Genomic DNA, 17,242 nt, shown 5'->3' on the forward strand with positions numbered 1-17,242 from the left:
ATACTGTGAGTTTCTAATACATAATAAATGAGTGGATTAGTAGCAAATGGATGAGTGAATCAGTGAATGACAACCATGAGACAACTTTCTAAAGAATAAAAGCCAAACTCCAAAAACAGTGAGAGATAATTACATTTATTACTTGGCATTATAATCACCTTAAGTCTCCTTGAACATTTTAAGAAATGGAATGAAGCCTGTTTTCAGAAGCTCTTAGTGTTTGCTCCCTCCGCCCAGAGTTGCCTGATGAAATTTTTCCTCAACTCCTCTCTCCAGTATACAACTATAGATTCCTGTTTGACAGCCTTCTAATTCTCAAACTACTTGTTAGTCACAGAGATACTAAGAGAATCTTTGGTTAAAAAACATGTTAATAATTTGCTAATAGAAAACTATACTTATATCCTGCACAGCAGTGAGTAGAAACATTACTCATGTCTTTTGTTTTATTTTGCTTTGCTTTGCTTTGTTTCTTCACCCCTTTTTTGAAAATGGATTCTTTTTTACATAATATATCTCTGTATTACCCCTAGTTCCTCCTCATTTCTCCCCTATGTTGAATTAGGAGCGGCGGAGCTGCGTCCCCAGCACCCGGCCGCCTGCACGGCTAGCTTTATACCCAAAATAATTACACGGAAACTGTATTCTTTTAAACACTGCCTGGTCCCATTAGTTCCAGCCTCTTATTGGCTGGCTCTTACATATTAATCTAACCCATTTCTATTAATCTTTGTAGCCCACGAGCTGGCTTACCAGGAAAGATCTTAACCTGCATCTGTCTGGAATGGGACAATCATGGCGACTCTCTGACTCAGCTTCTTTCTCCCAGCCTTCTGTTCTGTTTACTCCACCCACCTAAGGGTTGGCCTATCAAGGGGCCTAGGCAGTTTCTTTATTAATAAGAAATCACTCCCACATCACCCCTATCCAGTTCTACCCCATTTCTGTCTCTCATTAGAAAACAAACAGGCTTCTAAGGGATAATAATAAAATATAACATAATAATAATATAGAACAAAAACTAAACACTTATTCATTTCCCCTATAAGGAGCTTTGTCATATTCATTTAGGCTATTTTAAGGTCTTTTTCTTGTGCTTCAGTTATGTTACATGTTTGCTGCAGTGAGGTTGCTCAACTCTAGTGGAGACATATACCTGGATGCTATTGATTATGTTTTCATTTTTAATGAACTCTTAAAATTGTTTGACAATCAGTGCCAATTCCAAAGCTTGATTTGATCTGATAGAAAGAAATTACTTTAGAAACAAAGAAACATAGAAATTGTTTGGAGGCTTTGCTAGTCAGAAGTTATATAGCCTAGCAACTCTCTCCAAACTCAGCAGTATGGAGAACTCCCTCCCCACCGAGACTTCCTGCTCTCTACCTGCCCTTATTTGGAGGTCTCTATGCCCAGAGGGTGGCCTTATCTCAAAAGTGTCCTTAAGCCCAGATGCTTGATTTATCTCCAGTGTGACCCTTGGCATAGTTCTCTGCTAGAGATCTCCCCCCAATGCCCATATGGTAATTAGACACTGTGCTAGGAGATTTACAATAGGACTATGCTTCCACATATGATAACTAAGACTTGTTCTAGGAGCTTTATGATAGAAGCATGGCATTTAATGTAAATGAGATGATTCCTCAACTACCATCCCCAATCCTATATATTCCCTATACTCTAGAATAAAGCCGAGTTGGCTCACTGAAGCTGTCTCCTCGTGAGCTATCTCCATCAATCCACAAACCATCTGATCCTGCTCACTTGTTTGGTGATTGAAGACCCCTGAGGAAGAAAAACCACAATGGAAGGGGAGGGGAAACTTTGTTTTGAAAGACCCTCAGAGTGGTCCTTCCCTCAGGAACAGTCGAGACCATGGGCTGCAATTAGCAAGAGGTTTATTGGGTGGGCACAGGTACCTGTGGGCGGCAAAGTCCTTTCGGAGGACTTGTGCGCCTGCAGGCTGGGAGAAGGTCTTTTTATAGGAAAAGGGTGGCAAAAGCAGGCATACAGAAGCAATGCATGGTTACAGGGATCTCATTGGTCAGTTCGAATGAGGCGATGGGTTCATTTAGGAGACAAGTTTCCCGGAGACATGAAGGTCTGATAATAATAGCAGACTTGGCCCTATCTAGGGTACATGTAGTTTTTTCCAGAACTGTTCGTTCCCCTCCTAGACCTCGTGTCTGACCACAGATATCCTGTTTGACCGCCTAGGAGTACTGACTTTACCTTGAACTTACATTTGTTTGTGTGAAGGCTTTGTAAAATGGCATTACAGCAGCTAAGCTGGGGTCTTTCAGTTTAAGTTATTGACTTTGTTTTGCAATACAAACTCAGATGCTAAACCTGGGTGTGGAGCTCATTTGTAAACCACTTTCAAGATTTGAAAAGAAAATGGAAAGAACTGAGGACACACTGTGGTTTTTAAATTTCTGTTGCCTGCATCCCTTGCACAAATATGTTTATCTGCTCTGATTGTGACTTTATTCCCTATGATTCCTTATAATTTTGTAGCAAGCTTTCTTGTCAGACTATCTTTGGACCACCAGTCTGCAAATAATGACATAGAGACTTATTATTAATTATGAAAGTTGACTTAGCTTAGGCTGGTCCCACTAGCTCTTATAACGTAAACAAACTTTCTTCTATTAATCTATGCTTTATCATATGACTTTTTACCTGTTTTTCTTTATGTATGTCCAACTCCCTCTGTCTCTCAAAGGCATCTCTCACATGCCTAGATTCCTCTTCCTCTTCCTTTCCCACCCCAGAAATACCACCTATACCTCCTGTCTAGTTTATTGGCCATTCAACTTTTTATTACACCAATCATAGCAATATATCTTCACACAGTGTATATATATCCCACAATATAATTTAGCTAAAAACATACTTACTGGACAATGCTTATCTGCTGTTATATGAACTTTCTTAGTCTTACCAATATGCTTACTTGTCTAATTTGCTTAAAGTAGCCTGTCTTTCATTCTTTTCTACTTAGAACCCCGAGCTCCTGGTTATTTTTGAAACTAATACATGCAGGTCTCTTCTTGTACCAAAACCCCACTCTGTGGGTATATTTCACATCTAAAAATATTTGGAAATGATCTGTTTATATGTAAATGTCATTTCTTAAAGTCATTTAGACATGGTCTCTGAAACCAGGGAATTCTCATAGAATAACATCTTCCTGTGATTTGACCCTTTAAAGAAAAAAAAAAATAGAGCGTTCCACTGTTTGATTTTTCTTCCAAAATAATAAGTTTATCCTATTTGCTGAAAATGTTAAGAAGTTACTTAATGCCACCCATTTGCAACCAACCCTCAAAAAGAGAGAAAGTGTAACATGAATATTAAATAAAAACCTTTCTAATATTCTAGTAAAAAAGGGACATTAAAAGAACATGTGTCATTAAATTCTAAGACCAGATTTTCATGTAGTATTTAAAGTTGCTGATGGGTAGTGTCTGAGAAGCCACTTTCGTGATTATTTGGTGTGTAATTTTAAGCTGTGAAAGAACATTACTTACAGGTTGATTTGTCATCTCTGAGGCAATATTTATTCTGAAATCCGTGCATGAAAACCTTGACAGCCAGTACTCCATCCAATTGGAAATACAAAGGTACTATAAAAATTGGATCAAGGTTTTTTAAAACATAGTCTCACTTGTCCAAAAGCCAAATGCAAAGGGGAAAAACTTCACAATGTGAATCATTTAGAAGCCAACAAATTGATTTGTACCCATTTTTAAAGGGGGAATTGTGTGATAGAAAAGGGCTTTCTCAAATTGCATGTTTTGAAACTGAATTGCTTTAAAATTAAACATAGAAAAGCATGGAGGAGCTGAAACAAAAAAAATATGAAAGTAAAAGGGAAATAAAAGAACAAACAAGATGCAGAGAGTCAAGTGGAGGAGAGAAACATCATGTGTGGGGGTGGTGTTAGAATTCTCAAGTGAAGCTATAAACAGAATAAGACAATGGATATGAAACAGTTGCGTTTGACAGGGTGACACAGGAGAACGAAGAACTTTAAAAAACCATATGGTGGTTTTGATACCAACAAAATCTTTGAAAGTACACTTTATCTGCTCTACTTAAAAATCACAATGATATTCAAACACTTTTTGAAGAATTTTTGTTGGGTTTTTTTCTTCCACTTATTACACCAAAAACGTTGTTGCTGGCCTGTGATATTCAGACCTCTAGATTCTTCTGAGATAACTTTCAGGAATTTGCAACTCTAGAGACAGATTCCTAGAAGCCTGTGGTATTAAACTCACTTTTTTCAGAATCCACATATATTATACTACAACTGAGGGAGGAAGCACAACTCCAAAAAGAAAAATTCTGGAAATGTGTCTATGTTTGATCCCTAATGTCAATGAAGCTCTCAGAACTTGGGTGCTTTTACTTTCCCTTGCTCTGCGAGTATACTTCACAAGCCATCTTGGAACAGATGGCTAAGTTCATGTCTCTAGAGCTCACAGGAACATTTCAGAGTCATTTCCAATTTCTTGCTCATATTACACTTGCTACCTGGTAGGGTACTCTAATGCCTCTGGTTTCAGAGACAAGGAAGCTGTCCAATCTCACCTTCTCCATGTAGATTTCTGACTTGCTCTGCTTGCATGACTTTGACATCCCATTCTCAGAACACCAGGCCAAGCAATCCTTACATTATTCCACTGCTCTCCTTAGAAGTATCTAGTGATTCTCCATTTCAGCAAAGGAAAGGGCCAGAATTCTTTCAGGAGCCTGAAATATGAGAGACAAAGTGATGAACTGCTGTAGGCAGATACTGCTCCTTTGTTTCCAGACTGCTCAGACCCAAATAATCACACAGAAAGTAAATTAATTACAACACTTCTTGGTCAATAGATTAGGCATATTTCTGGGTAACTCTTTTGTCTTAAATTAATACATTTCTATTATTCTGTATCGCCACAAGGCTGTGGCCTACCAAGTAAGGTTCCAGCATGTCCTTTTCCTTCAACAGCTACATGACATCTCCCTGACTCTGCCTTCTTTACTCCTCTATCTCTGCTTGGAATTCCTGCCTTCCTCTATTCTGCCCTGTCTTCGGCCCAAGCAGCTTCTTTATTCATTAACCAATAAAAGCAACACATAAACAGAAGGACCATTTCCCCTTTTCTGTCCTAATAAAAAGGAAGGTTTTAACTTCAACAAAGTAAAATTACATATACAAAACAGTTATCAAGCAAGAATTATAGTTACAATATTTAATCCATTTACATTTGACAAATTAAGGAAAATACTCTATCATCTATCCTATCTTCCTGATTGTAAAGTTTTATATCACCTAAGTAAGGCACAACCCTCACCCCTTCCAATGGTGCTCAGGTAAATATCCCACCCCAGCCTTCTCTGAGGTCTCCTTCCATGGGTATAAAATCTGGGAAAAGTGTTCAAAAGAACAGGTCTTCTTTTATTAATATATTTGTTATTCTTTCTATCTATTTTCTTTTGAAAAACTGACTTTAGCGGTATAAAATAGTGTTTGAAAGTTACTTTTCTCAGTGCATAAAGACAGTACTGGAGTTATAAGCGCAGATTCTGTACTCAAACAGATCTGGGCTTGACTGTCTTTTATCCTTCTATATGCACTTGGCTTACTAAAACTGATGGGGTGACAGTGGCAACATTTGCTCTGGGAAGCAGAGACATTAATTGCCTTCTTGACCTTTAGCTGAATGTCTCCTTTTGGGCTTCCTTGCTTACTCTCCTCTTAAATGCAGCATTCCTTTGACAAGGCACCTAAGGCACCACAGATCAATAGATGGTAGAGCACACCAAACCCCATGTGAGTCTCTTAAGAGTTCCAGTCTTTGATATAAAAGTTTTACTGGTGAACATTTGCTAGAAAAGCCTGATGTCTCTGATTTTGCACATTATTTTAAAGGAGAGTTGATCATATTAGTACTGTTGTCTAACAAGTAGGTAACAGCAAATGTTTCTTTGACTTTTCACTGTCTTTCTGAATAAATAGAGCTGGTCATTTCTTTTTTATAATGATGAGAACTTTACCTCCACAAGAAAATGAATTTCTTTTTGATTTTTTTGAGACAGGGTTTCTCTGTAGCTTTAGAGCCTGCCCTGGAACTAGCTCTTGTGCACCAGGTTGGCCTCAAACTCACAGAGATCCACCTGCCTCTGCCTCCCAAATTCTGGTATTAAAGGCATGCACCACCACCATCCGGCTTAAGAAAATGAAATTTTAACAACATTTACGAGTGTTCTATTATAATAGAAAATAAACTCCTAAGATAAAGACCTTCAAAGTGAGTGTAATAAACAACTGTAACTATTAGTGATAGTTTACAGACTCTAAAAGAGCACAATTCTATCCATCAAATGGATAGTGTTTTACAATTATGTTGGCATCTTGGGTTTAGCTACTTTAGAACATCTTTACATTAAAATGTCTGCTATTTTACAGCTATTGATGTTCACTGATAGTGATTCAAAATCTACCAGGTGTTCTTATTCTCCTGAGAGTGAAAGTGATTTCAATTGTGAAGTGAAAATTTGCAAGATTCTGCCACATTTTGATAGTGGTTTTCTTGAAGAGAACCCAGCAGTGAACTGTTTCTGCTGCTAGACTGTAGCCTTCGGAAGCAGAGATGTTTTCTGTGTGCTCTTTTCTGCCTTTAAAGTCAATAGGAACAAAGAAAGTTAAAGAGGCAGAGCACAAAAACAAATGGAAAAATTACCAGTTATTTAATACCTTTGACAAGTGAGTTTATGCTCACATTTAAGGGCTGTCATGAGAACCTGTCAGCAAAATTTAAAGTAAAAACCACTCCACTACATGAAAGAGACTGTCGTTCATCTGAATCTTCTATTCAAGGAATAGTGTCAAGTGCTTTTGAGAAATAACTGCAGACTTTTTAAATAAATGTTAAAGAATTTTTGGATTAATAAATGGTCAAAGGCCAAGATAAAAGATACAATTCTGGATACTTTAGCAGTCTCAAAATCTTGGTGTCTTCTACTAAAACTGACTTCTGAGAAGATTCCACAATATTCCCCATTTGTTGGTCTGTTTAGTCTTTAAAAAGTACTGGGTTTGTAACTTATCAAATAGATCAAACAATACTATAGTTTGCATCATTATAGAAGAGATAAAATCTTTCTTATTGAGATTGCTCAAGATGCAAATCAAAAATAAAATGAATGGAAATGGTTGCACTGAAAAATTGATACTTGGATCGAAAAGGGAAAGATACTAAATAAACACAAAAAGAAGCTTGCTAATTATTATAAAAGAGGTGTCTCTGAAGTGTTATAGTAGCACCTTGGTGAGTTGGTTTAGTCAACAGAAGCATAATAAAAGACATTTGCACTCAGGAAATCATTGCAGAAGATTGACCTGAGTATGAACATTGAACTGAGACCTCCGTGTAGTACTGACTTTATATGTAAGTGAGGAAGAGCTGGTAGAGATGATTGAAGTTGGCACTAACAGGTGTAATATTAATAACTGGTTCTGGCAGCAATAGATGAAGGGCAAGTCCAGAAGCTAATTAGTAGATTTTTGGAATGATTGACACAGAAGGTGACAACTGTCTGCACAAAGCCAGCAGCCATAGCCATGAAGTCAACTGTGAAGCAAGTGCTTTGGAAGCACTGCACATCTCCTTGGAGACAGTAATTGGCACAGCATCAGCTCCAAACCTGAGTTTTGGAGATATCTGAGGCAGATACATAGTTCACTTATTCACCAATGTGTCATTAGCAAATCAGAGTGTCAACTAACTTAACCACCAGATGGTGCTTCGGGTAGCCTCTGCCTTTATGAGTCCACATCACCCTTGCAAAGGTTTAAAACAAGATCAAGTGTTGTATGCCACTTACTTAGGGCAGGTAATTGGATCCGTTTAAATGAGCTGTTAGTCTCTGAAAACAGCAATTAGATATTTCTACTTCCAAATTTGACTTCATAAGGTAAGTAACCCCAGTATTCACATAAGCTGAAATAATACTCCTTTCTTCTAAAGAGCCCACACACTTTTTCCCAGCTATTTTTCTTTGCAGTTTGTCTCTATTAGTTAAAGGTAAATTATTTCCATATGGTTTATACACAGTAGAAAACAAAGTTAAATAAAATCATCAAGATCACACAGTCAAAAGAATAGCAAGACTTCTTCCTCTGAGTTTTCCATTTTTCTCTTTAAAGGAAAGAGTTTTTATTACGCCTGTCTGCTGAAGGTTACTATTTATTTAGTCAGTGTTAAGGTAAACCTCTTATAGTGCCTACAAGGCTGTCTTCAGAGCAGATAGTTCACTACTGTACATCCTGGCAACAAGTCCAAGCACAATGGATTAGGGTCCAACAGCTGCAGCTTCTATTCCTCTGATTGTACTGCAGTAATATTGCAAAGTCCAGAAAGCAAAGGGTGACGAACAGTAGGACTGTTCCATGACTGCCTGGGAACACAGCTAGACCTCCTAGATATACACTACTTCTGCAGTAAGAATACAGTTTACATGGAGGAAGAAAACTAAGCATTTAATTCTGATGCAAATGTTATTCCAAGACTCTATTGCTGTGATATCATATGAGATAGAGACCATGTAGCTTTTATGTTACCTACCTGGATGTAAGCACTGTTCTTATAATCCAAAAACTACACCAGCATGTGTATAGCATCACTTTGTACCCAAGAATTGAATGACCATGTCTTCTTATCACTGGGGCTGAACAAGCAAAGTGGAATAAGATTTTACAAGCATCTATGCATAGTCATATATGTATATATCTTGGACCACACATCAACTCCCCTTAACTGATAATACCAGCCTTAAAGTTTCAGGAGGAATCAAAGTCAGACAAGTCTGCACAGTCATGAATGTGAGTACAACTTCTAAGAAATACTTTTACAGCATCATATACTGAGCTGAACTAGGTCACTTCATAAACTAGACAGGCCTAGGAGTCACAAAGCACAAGTTTTCATTATTCATGTTGATAACTGCCTCTGACTTGAAGACATCTACTTATTCTATTTCTTAGCTTCCCTCATTTATAAAACAGTAGTATAAAAAGCACATGGTATGTGGTGAATAAATATTGTATGTAAAAAATACTTGGAATTCCAATATCCTTAAGAATGCACACTACTATGCATAGGCAGTTAATTTTGAGCAGAGAACACACTACCTTTTTGACTGTTTGAAAAAATAATAAACAATGGTAAGCAAAAGTTATCTACCTTTCTCAGGGAGTTATTTGAAAGATCATGTAATCCCAAGTACTGTATTTACAAGATACAGAACCCTAAAATCAATTATGTTAAACAACATCACAATAATCATTTGTTACAACAAAGTGTACCCAAAGTGTACCATAGAATACATCAAGACTTCGGTCTCTGGCTTACTGCTGTCTTCTGTCTCTATTAAGAAAACAAATGTTAAACACATGGGTGCACACATACATGCACACATGCACATACGTCTGCTTCATGATCTCACAGAGCAATCAGTGCAGCCAAGAATTATACAAACTGCTGACTATTGATTGCTGGTGTTTGGAAATGGGTTGTTCTCTCACAGACTTGTATTTGAATACTTGAACCCCAGCCAGTAGCATTCCTCGAGGAAGCTGAGGATCTATTAAGAAGTGGGTCCCCTTTGGAGGAAGTAGGTTGTTGACAGGTAGGTCTTGAACAGCCCAGTCTGAATTTTTCTCTAGCCCAGATGTGAGAAACTCCTGCAACAATGCCTACCCTACCATGATACCCCTCAAACTCTGAATTAAAACAGTCCTTTCTGGAGTTTAGATATGGATCAGTGATTAAGAGCTCTTACCTGTTTTTTAAACGACCAGGTTTTAGTTCCCAATACTGACATGGTGGCTCATAGCCAACCGTAACTACAGTTCCATGAGTTCTAATGCCCTCTATGGCCTTGTCAGGATCCTGCATTCACATTGTGCACCTAAACTCACAGTCAAACACACATACAGAAACTAAATAAACAAATATTTTTAAATTAAAACGAATAGTTCCTAGTGGATAGGGGTAGAAGGGAGGTAGGGAAGGGAATGGGAGGAGAGGGGAAACTGTGGTTGGTATGTAAAATATAAGAAATTAAAATAAAATAATAATAATAATAGTCCCTTCTTTACTTGCTTTCTTCAGACATTTTGCCAAAGCAAGAGGAAACATTAACTCTCACTCATGTCATTACCCTCACCTCTTAGAATAGGAAATAAACTCTCACAGAAGTACCTTGATCAAGATTTCACAATGGACTGGACTGTCAGATGACAAACCTCCAAAGCTCCTACTCAAACAACAGTAGGGCAAAGCCACAACTTCTTCAAGCCTTGTTATAATAACTTATTAAAGCAAATTAAAGAAAGCTATGCTTTTTTTTTCTTTTAACTCTCCTCCTATCAAGAAGTAAGATTGGTCTCTGTAACTTTGAGTAATGACCAGGAAATGATAGTTGTAGAGCCTAAGAGACAAACCTTCACATTTCCCGTCTCTGAAACCAGCTGCCTTTGGAAGTAGCCACTGTGCCTTGAGGAGCCTGCACTCATGCAAAGGTCTAGATGGAAGGGACACAAGTCCCATCCTGCAATTATTCTGTCTCCAACTGACATTGCGTTCTGCCTTACATGTGTGATGTTCAGCAAGTCCCTGAGATTTGAGCCGTTCCAAGATAGGGAATAGACAAAAAAGACTCCGAAAACTGAGCCGACTTCAGAGTCAGGAGCTGGTGGTAAAGCATGTTACAGTTTCAGAGAGCTGCAATAAGCCCCAACAGGAAACTGGTAGAAAATATGTCTATTGATGCAACAGACATCAATTCTAAAAAAAACAAAAACAAAAATAAAAAAGCACTATCGAAACTTGCCATTCTTCCTGCAACCTCAGTGGAACTCTGAAACATAGCTTGCTACAATACTGAGAGGACCAAGAGGTGAGTGAGCAGCCCATGGCGGACACCCCACTCTCTGGGACCTCCAAAGTGGGGCAAAACCCTGGGCCACTCCCCTAACTACCTCAGTGTATCTAGCCAGCCAACAGGAAAGGTTCCTGCTAAGAGGACCAAGAGAGAGGACTAAGAGAGGAACTCTAACACATAAGCTGTGACTTCACAGAATGGACCAAGAGAGCAAACCAGGAGAGAAGACCAAGAGAGGCTAGGACAGACCTCAGTGGCCTCCTAAGACACAGACATTGACAGTACACAGCAGGCCAAGAACAATTCCCAAACACTCAGACAGCCACTGCAAAGACAGGACCATGACACAAGCATACTGCCTGGATCCATTGAAGGAAGAGATGGGTAGGCGCCCATGCAAGAATTCATCCAACAACCTAAAAAGCAACATGTTAAGACCAGAACCCAGTGGTCACACAACAGGAAGACATGATCATCCTAACCCAGAAAAAGCAGAAGAAAACTATTTTAAAGGTAACCTTAATAAAATTATGGAGGCCTTTAAAGAGGAAATGAAAAACTTCCTTAAAGAAATGGAGGAAATGACAAACAAAAAGTTGGAAGAAATTAACAAATCCCCCAAAGAAAGTCAAAAAAACAAGAAAAAATAATAATAAAACAGGTGAAGCAAACAGTTCAAGACTTGAAGACTGAAACCATCTCTAGTATTTTTTGTGGTCATGGGAACCAAACATAGACCCTCATGCTTGCCTAGAAAGTATCTCATCAGTTGAATCATCTTTCCAACTCCATAGAATACTTTTTGAAGTTTAAATAAGATATTGCATATAAAACTTGCTCACAGTATTTTGTATAGAAAATATCTGTTATTATTGTTGGTTACAGTTTAAATTATTAAACATTAATAAATTTGCATACTAAATATAACTTTTGAGACAAGATTTCACTATGTTGTCCTGACTGGCCTTGTTAGACCACTCTGGCTTGGAACTGCCAGAGACCTGCCTCATGTCCCTGCCTCTAGGGTGCAGGTATTAAAGTCATATGTTACCACAGCCCATCTAAATATAATTTAACATATTGCTTGAAACTTCCCAGTGTCTGGTAGTTCTTGCTGGTGACAGAACAATTTAGGCCAACATCCTAATACAGTTTCATCCTGTAGCCAGCTTCTGAGTCCTGAAGGGATTCTCCCATGGTAATAGCACTAATAGCTGAAGCATGTGTATATGCTATTTCTTATTGTTTTTAAATTTTGTAATGATCCACTGAAGATAGTAATTAACAACCATACTTACTAAGTCCGTTAAAACTTTTAAGTCCTTTTTATTGAAGGCCAGATCACCTGCAGACTGAAATCTCTGAAAAGTTCCTTGGTGCCCAAGCTCAGGGTTTTAAAGACAAAAGGTCAGGGTTTTAAAGACAAAAACCCACTAAGATGCACCAAAGTTACGTAAGGGTTAGAGTAACCTTGGAACATTCATTCTTGACAGTGAATAGTAGTTATTTTAGACCTAGCTTGCCAGTTATTTCGGTTAATGCATCTGGACAATGGTCAAGGCCATGGAAATCTTTTTTTTTTTCACTGTAACTGTTTTATTTAGCTAGAAGGATTTATTTAAAGCAGAGTTTCCAAAATACCTTAAACAGTGACTCAGAGTTTTTTTCTTCTTTTTTTTTAAATTTATTTATTTATTAAAGATTTCTGTCTCTTCCCTGCCACCGCCTCCCATTTCCCTCCCCCTGCCTCCAATTTCCCTCCCCCTCCCCCAATCAAATCCCCGTCCCTCGTCAGCCCAAAGAGCAAGAGCAGACGGAGAGAGAGCACGAGCAAGGAACTCAGGACCGTGAGTGGTGCACCCACACACTGAGACAATGGGGATGTTCTATCGGGAACTCACCAAGGCCAGCTGGCCTGGGTCTGAAAAAGCATGGGATAAAACCGGACTCGCTGAACATAGCGGACAATGAGGACTACTGAGAACTCAAGAACAATGGCAATGGGTTTTTGATCCTACTGCACGTACTGGCTTTGTGGGAGCCTAGGCAGTTTGGATGCTCACCTTTCTAGACCTGAATGGAGGTGGGTGGTCCGTGGACTTCCCACAGGGCAGGGAACCCTGATTGCTCTTTGGGCCATGGAAATCTTAAGTATATTTCCTAGGCTGACAGAGTTGAGAGCTCTCTAAGCAAACATAAAAGTAGCCAAACCAAGAGGGCTTAATCATTATCTTAATCATTTCGTTTTCATTATCCTCTTCTACTATGCTCAACATCCAAGCTCGGCTTGTTTTCGTTGTTGTTTGTTTATTTTTGAGAAATCATTATTTTATCTCAACATTCAACTTCTTTTTATTTTTTGGTTTGGATAAACCAGACACCTAAGAGCTTGGTCCAGAACAGTCCGCCAATCCCCGAGGTGGCGCTAAGGCACTCTCAGTAGAGTTGCTGGAAGCCAAGAGGCTCCTCTGTCGAACGAACCAGCGTTGGCGATTGCGTCATCGCGTTCGGGTTCGCGGCCTCCGCCCGCGTACATTTGAAATGGCTGGAGAACTGCGGAAGAGAGGTGCGCTACTGGATCCTGAAGTCATGCTTCCAGCGAGCCCCGACTTGGCGGCCGAGGAGGATCCGGCGTCCCGGCAGGAAGGTGAGCACTTCAGCCCGCGTCGGAGGACTGCCTCCACGGCTGCGGGCGGCCGGCAGTCTGCGTGGGGAGCTGTGCCAGCCAGCGCCCACTCGCGACCTCTTGACTCAGTCCGGAGAGTAGAGGGAATTGGAATCCACAAATGGAAAGGACACATGAAACTTTGTGCTCACTTTATTTATTGAGCCAAGGTCTATCTTACACATTCTCCTTTTTGAAAAACAAGCTTGAACTCTGACGGAAGTATCTATCCTTAATACTGAAGACAGATGGCTCGCCTGCAGTCTGCAGAGCTGAACTGGAGTAGAATCCAGTAATAGAAATAACCCAGTTTTTCTCACCCTTAAGTTCTTTGTTCCTGACCTTGGAGATCCTATTTCCAACTTGATTTTTATTTGCCAATTTAAGTCCTTGCATATGCTAGAAAAGCACTCTACCACTGAGCTACATCCCCAATTCCTGTTTTTGTTTTGTTTTTGTTTGTTTGTTTTTGTTTTGTTTTGTTTCGAGGCAGGGTCTCTACTTAGCCCTGGGTGACCTACAGGCCAGCCTCGAACTCAGAGTTCTACCAGCCTCTGCTTCCCAAGTACTGGGTGGGGTTAAAGGCCTACAATACTATACCTGGCCCTTTTAATTTCTTTTTTTCGCCTCCCCCCTTTAATTTCTTAAAGCTTATTTATATTAACATGTTCAGTTATATGTGTACTAGAATCATTTTTGTTAAAGGGAGAAAAAGGTGTGACTTAATTCTGCTACTAACCTGCTTTATGACCAGCTAAAGTTGTTTACGTACAGTTTGCCCCCTTAGAAAACAACCAGTAGCTCTGATGTGAAAATGCAATAATATGAAGAGTCAGCTTTAAAGCACTGTAAGGAACTAAATTTTTACATTGTATATGGAATATAAGGAAGTTGAACCAACAAGCCAGGGGTGATGATGGGTACCTGTGATTCCACCACATTGGTGGTAGGAGCAGGACAGGAGAAGATCATCATTGAGAGATGTTTGCCAAAAGATACTTAAAGAACATCATGAAGACTAGAGTAGATCATAGTATTCTCGCCGTGTAATGAAGCTATGTGAGGTAGTAAAAAACAGTCCTTCTTGTTTTAATCGTTTTTTTTTCATTTAAATGTAAGAACAAATGCCTTCAACAGACGACTTTATTATATTTTTGAAAATATTTGAAATTACTGCATCAAGGACCAGTACTTTGCTGTTATTTACATTTAAGCTGATCTTTTGTATCTATCGCATATGAGAAAAACATAAATAGTTTCTGTAACAGTTTCTTTAGTAGTTACTCAGGCACTCCTGTAGTAGCAGTTGTGTCAGTTCATATCACTGCTTTGCTCTTAAAGTGTGCAATTTAGATATGCGTACAGTGATATGAATGAGAACTCCTGGAAAGAAGCTATGTGTGCAAAGGCATATTTAACTTGTATGTGTGCAAAGGCTGATTGATTTTAGTGATGTAGAGAAGTTGTGGACTCTAATTGTAGTTTATCTTGGGCTGCTTCAAATAGTTACTCCTTGCCCACCTCTATGTCAGATCTAATATCCCATCATTAACAGATAAGTCAGACCTAACATCCTATGACTAGCAGGTGCAGCTTTACAGCATTTTGAATGCATTAACTAGTTTCTACCAAAGGGCTAAGAATGCTATCAGAATTTGTCATTTACACTTGAGAGTTCTATGCCTACCAATAACTTGACTCTTCTTTCCACCAAAGTATTTGAAAATGTCTTCATTTATGACTTTTTGTTGTTGTTTGTTCTGTTACTATAAAAAAAAAAGCTTAACAAAACTGCTTCCACATAGAAGGTAGAATTTGGCTTAACCTAAAACTGTGTTTCTGGGTATGCTGGCTAATTTTATGTTAACTTTATTCAAGCTAGAGTTATCCGAAAGGACCGAACCTCAATTGAGAAATTGCCTCCATAAGATCCATCTGTAGGGCATTTTCTTGATTAGTGATTGACAGGGAGAGCCAGTCATTTATGGATGGTGCCATCCCTGGCCTGGTGGTCCTGGATTTCTAAGAAAGCAGACTGAGCAAGCCATGCTGATCAAGCCAGTAAGCAGTACCCCTCCATGGCCTCTGCATCAACTCCTGCCTCCAAGTTTCTACCTTACTTGAGGTCCTACCCTCACTGCTTTTGATGATGGGTTATTATAAGGAACTATGAGTAAAATGAACTCTTTCTTCTCCAAGTTGCTTTTGGTCATGCTATTTCATGACAACAATAATAACCTTAACTAAGACAGTACTTATATTTTGCTCCAGAATAAATTCTCTTTTCCCTTCCCAAGTGGTAATTGTGTTTCTGTGTTGATAAGATGGTTTTCATTTTTCTCCCCTTTGGCTGTCAGCTCACCCTAACTGTTGGATAGTGTACACAGGATTGTCATTTTCATAGGTAGGAAAATAATACTCTGTTTGATTTCTTGTCTTTCTTTTAGGAAACAGTGTTTAGCTTCTTCTATGTGAGCTTTTAAATCTGCTTTTGTAGTTGAACTCAACATGGCAGCCATAATATCTTCATTGGAAAACTTGTCTTTGAATGAAATTGACCAATAATAGAAATCTAAAGTTCTGGCTTTATTTTGAGGAGCACTAGATCATGTGTGTACATACATCATGTGCACATAAACTTTCCCAATAATTAATGTATTCCATTTGGTTTTCATAAAATTCATATCATAAGATGTTCTTCCTATTAAGATCAGTCATCATAGTGATGGTCTAGCAGGCCTTGATAGTCTTTGAACTTTAACTTATTCCCATGACTTTCCAAATTCCAAATAGTTAATCATACAGAATTAGTCACATTCTCTGTGTTTGGGTTGATTTAGTGGTGCTGTGTTTTTATCTTGGATAGTTTTTAAGTGTGTTTTTTGTCTTCTGACAGCACAGCACTATAAATTAGCAAGATTTTTTTTTTCTGTAATATATGTAGTAATTCACTGTTGTTTACAGTTTCTGGAAATCAAATGTTAAAAGCATGGCCCTGTTTCGAAAGATAAAAATGTTTCTGGAGCCTGGCGGTGGTGGCACACGCCTTTAATCCCAGCACTCGGGAGCCAGAGGCAGGAGAATCTTTGTGAGTTCGAGGTCAACCTGGTCTACAAGAGCTAGTTCCAGGACAGGCACCAAAAACTACAGAGAAACCCTGTCTCAAAAATCAAAATAAATAAATAAATAAACAAACAAACAAACAAATATTTCTGGACAGTTCTTCACTGCTTAAAATATGCAGATATTTTCAGTATTTGTTTCTAAAGCTCTTCTCTAACAGTTCATATGTGAAAACATCACATAACACAAAACAGTTATTTTGTTCATCAGATGGAGCTATGGCATTGATTCTTAACAGATTACAAAAATTTGTAATGAGTAGGGTTTTCTTTTATTCAGTATAAAATGTTCCTTTGGAAATCTGCAACCAACAACGTTGACTTTACAATCTTCAGCTCAATAATCATGTGCTTTAGAAATTTATCTTGTTCAGCTATGGAATAATGTTCTTTATAGAATATAAAAGCTGTGAATGGAGAACCATCTAAAGTGGAAAATCAGGAACAAGACATGGCTGCCTACTCTCTCTCCACATTTATTAAATATAGAGCGAGAGAGAGAAAGAGAGAGAGA

General features: G+C 38.6%; 1 protein-coding gene across 1 annotated transcript in view; it reads left to right on the forward strand.

Moving 5' to 3' along the window:
• Nucleotides 1-13,461: 13,461 nt before the first annotated feature.
• Nucleotides 13,462-17,242, forward strand: part of Shcbp1 (SHC binding and spindle associated 1) — a 26,100-nt gene continuing 22,319 nt past the window's right edge. The window contains exon 1 of the mRNA XM_005366313.3: nucleotides 13,462-13,588. Within this exon, the coding sequence (XP_005366370.1) occupies nucleotides 13,483-13,588 (106 nt within the window). The 5' untranslated portion in view covers nucleotides 13,462-13,482. The remainder of the gene's footprint in view (nucleotides 13,589-17,242) is intronic.

The sequence above is a fragment of the Microtus ochrogaster genome, unplaced genomic scaffold, assembly GCF_000317375.1.
Source record: "Microtus ochrogaster isolate Prairie Vole_2 unplaced genomic scaffold, MicOch1.0 UNK7, whole genome shotgun sequence".
Lineage (NCBI taxonomy): Eukaryota > Metazoa > Chordata > Mammalia > Rodentia > Cricetidae > Microtus > Microtus ochrogaster.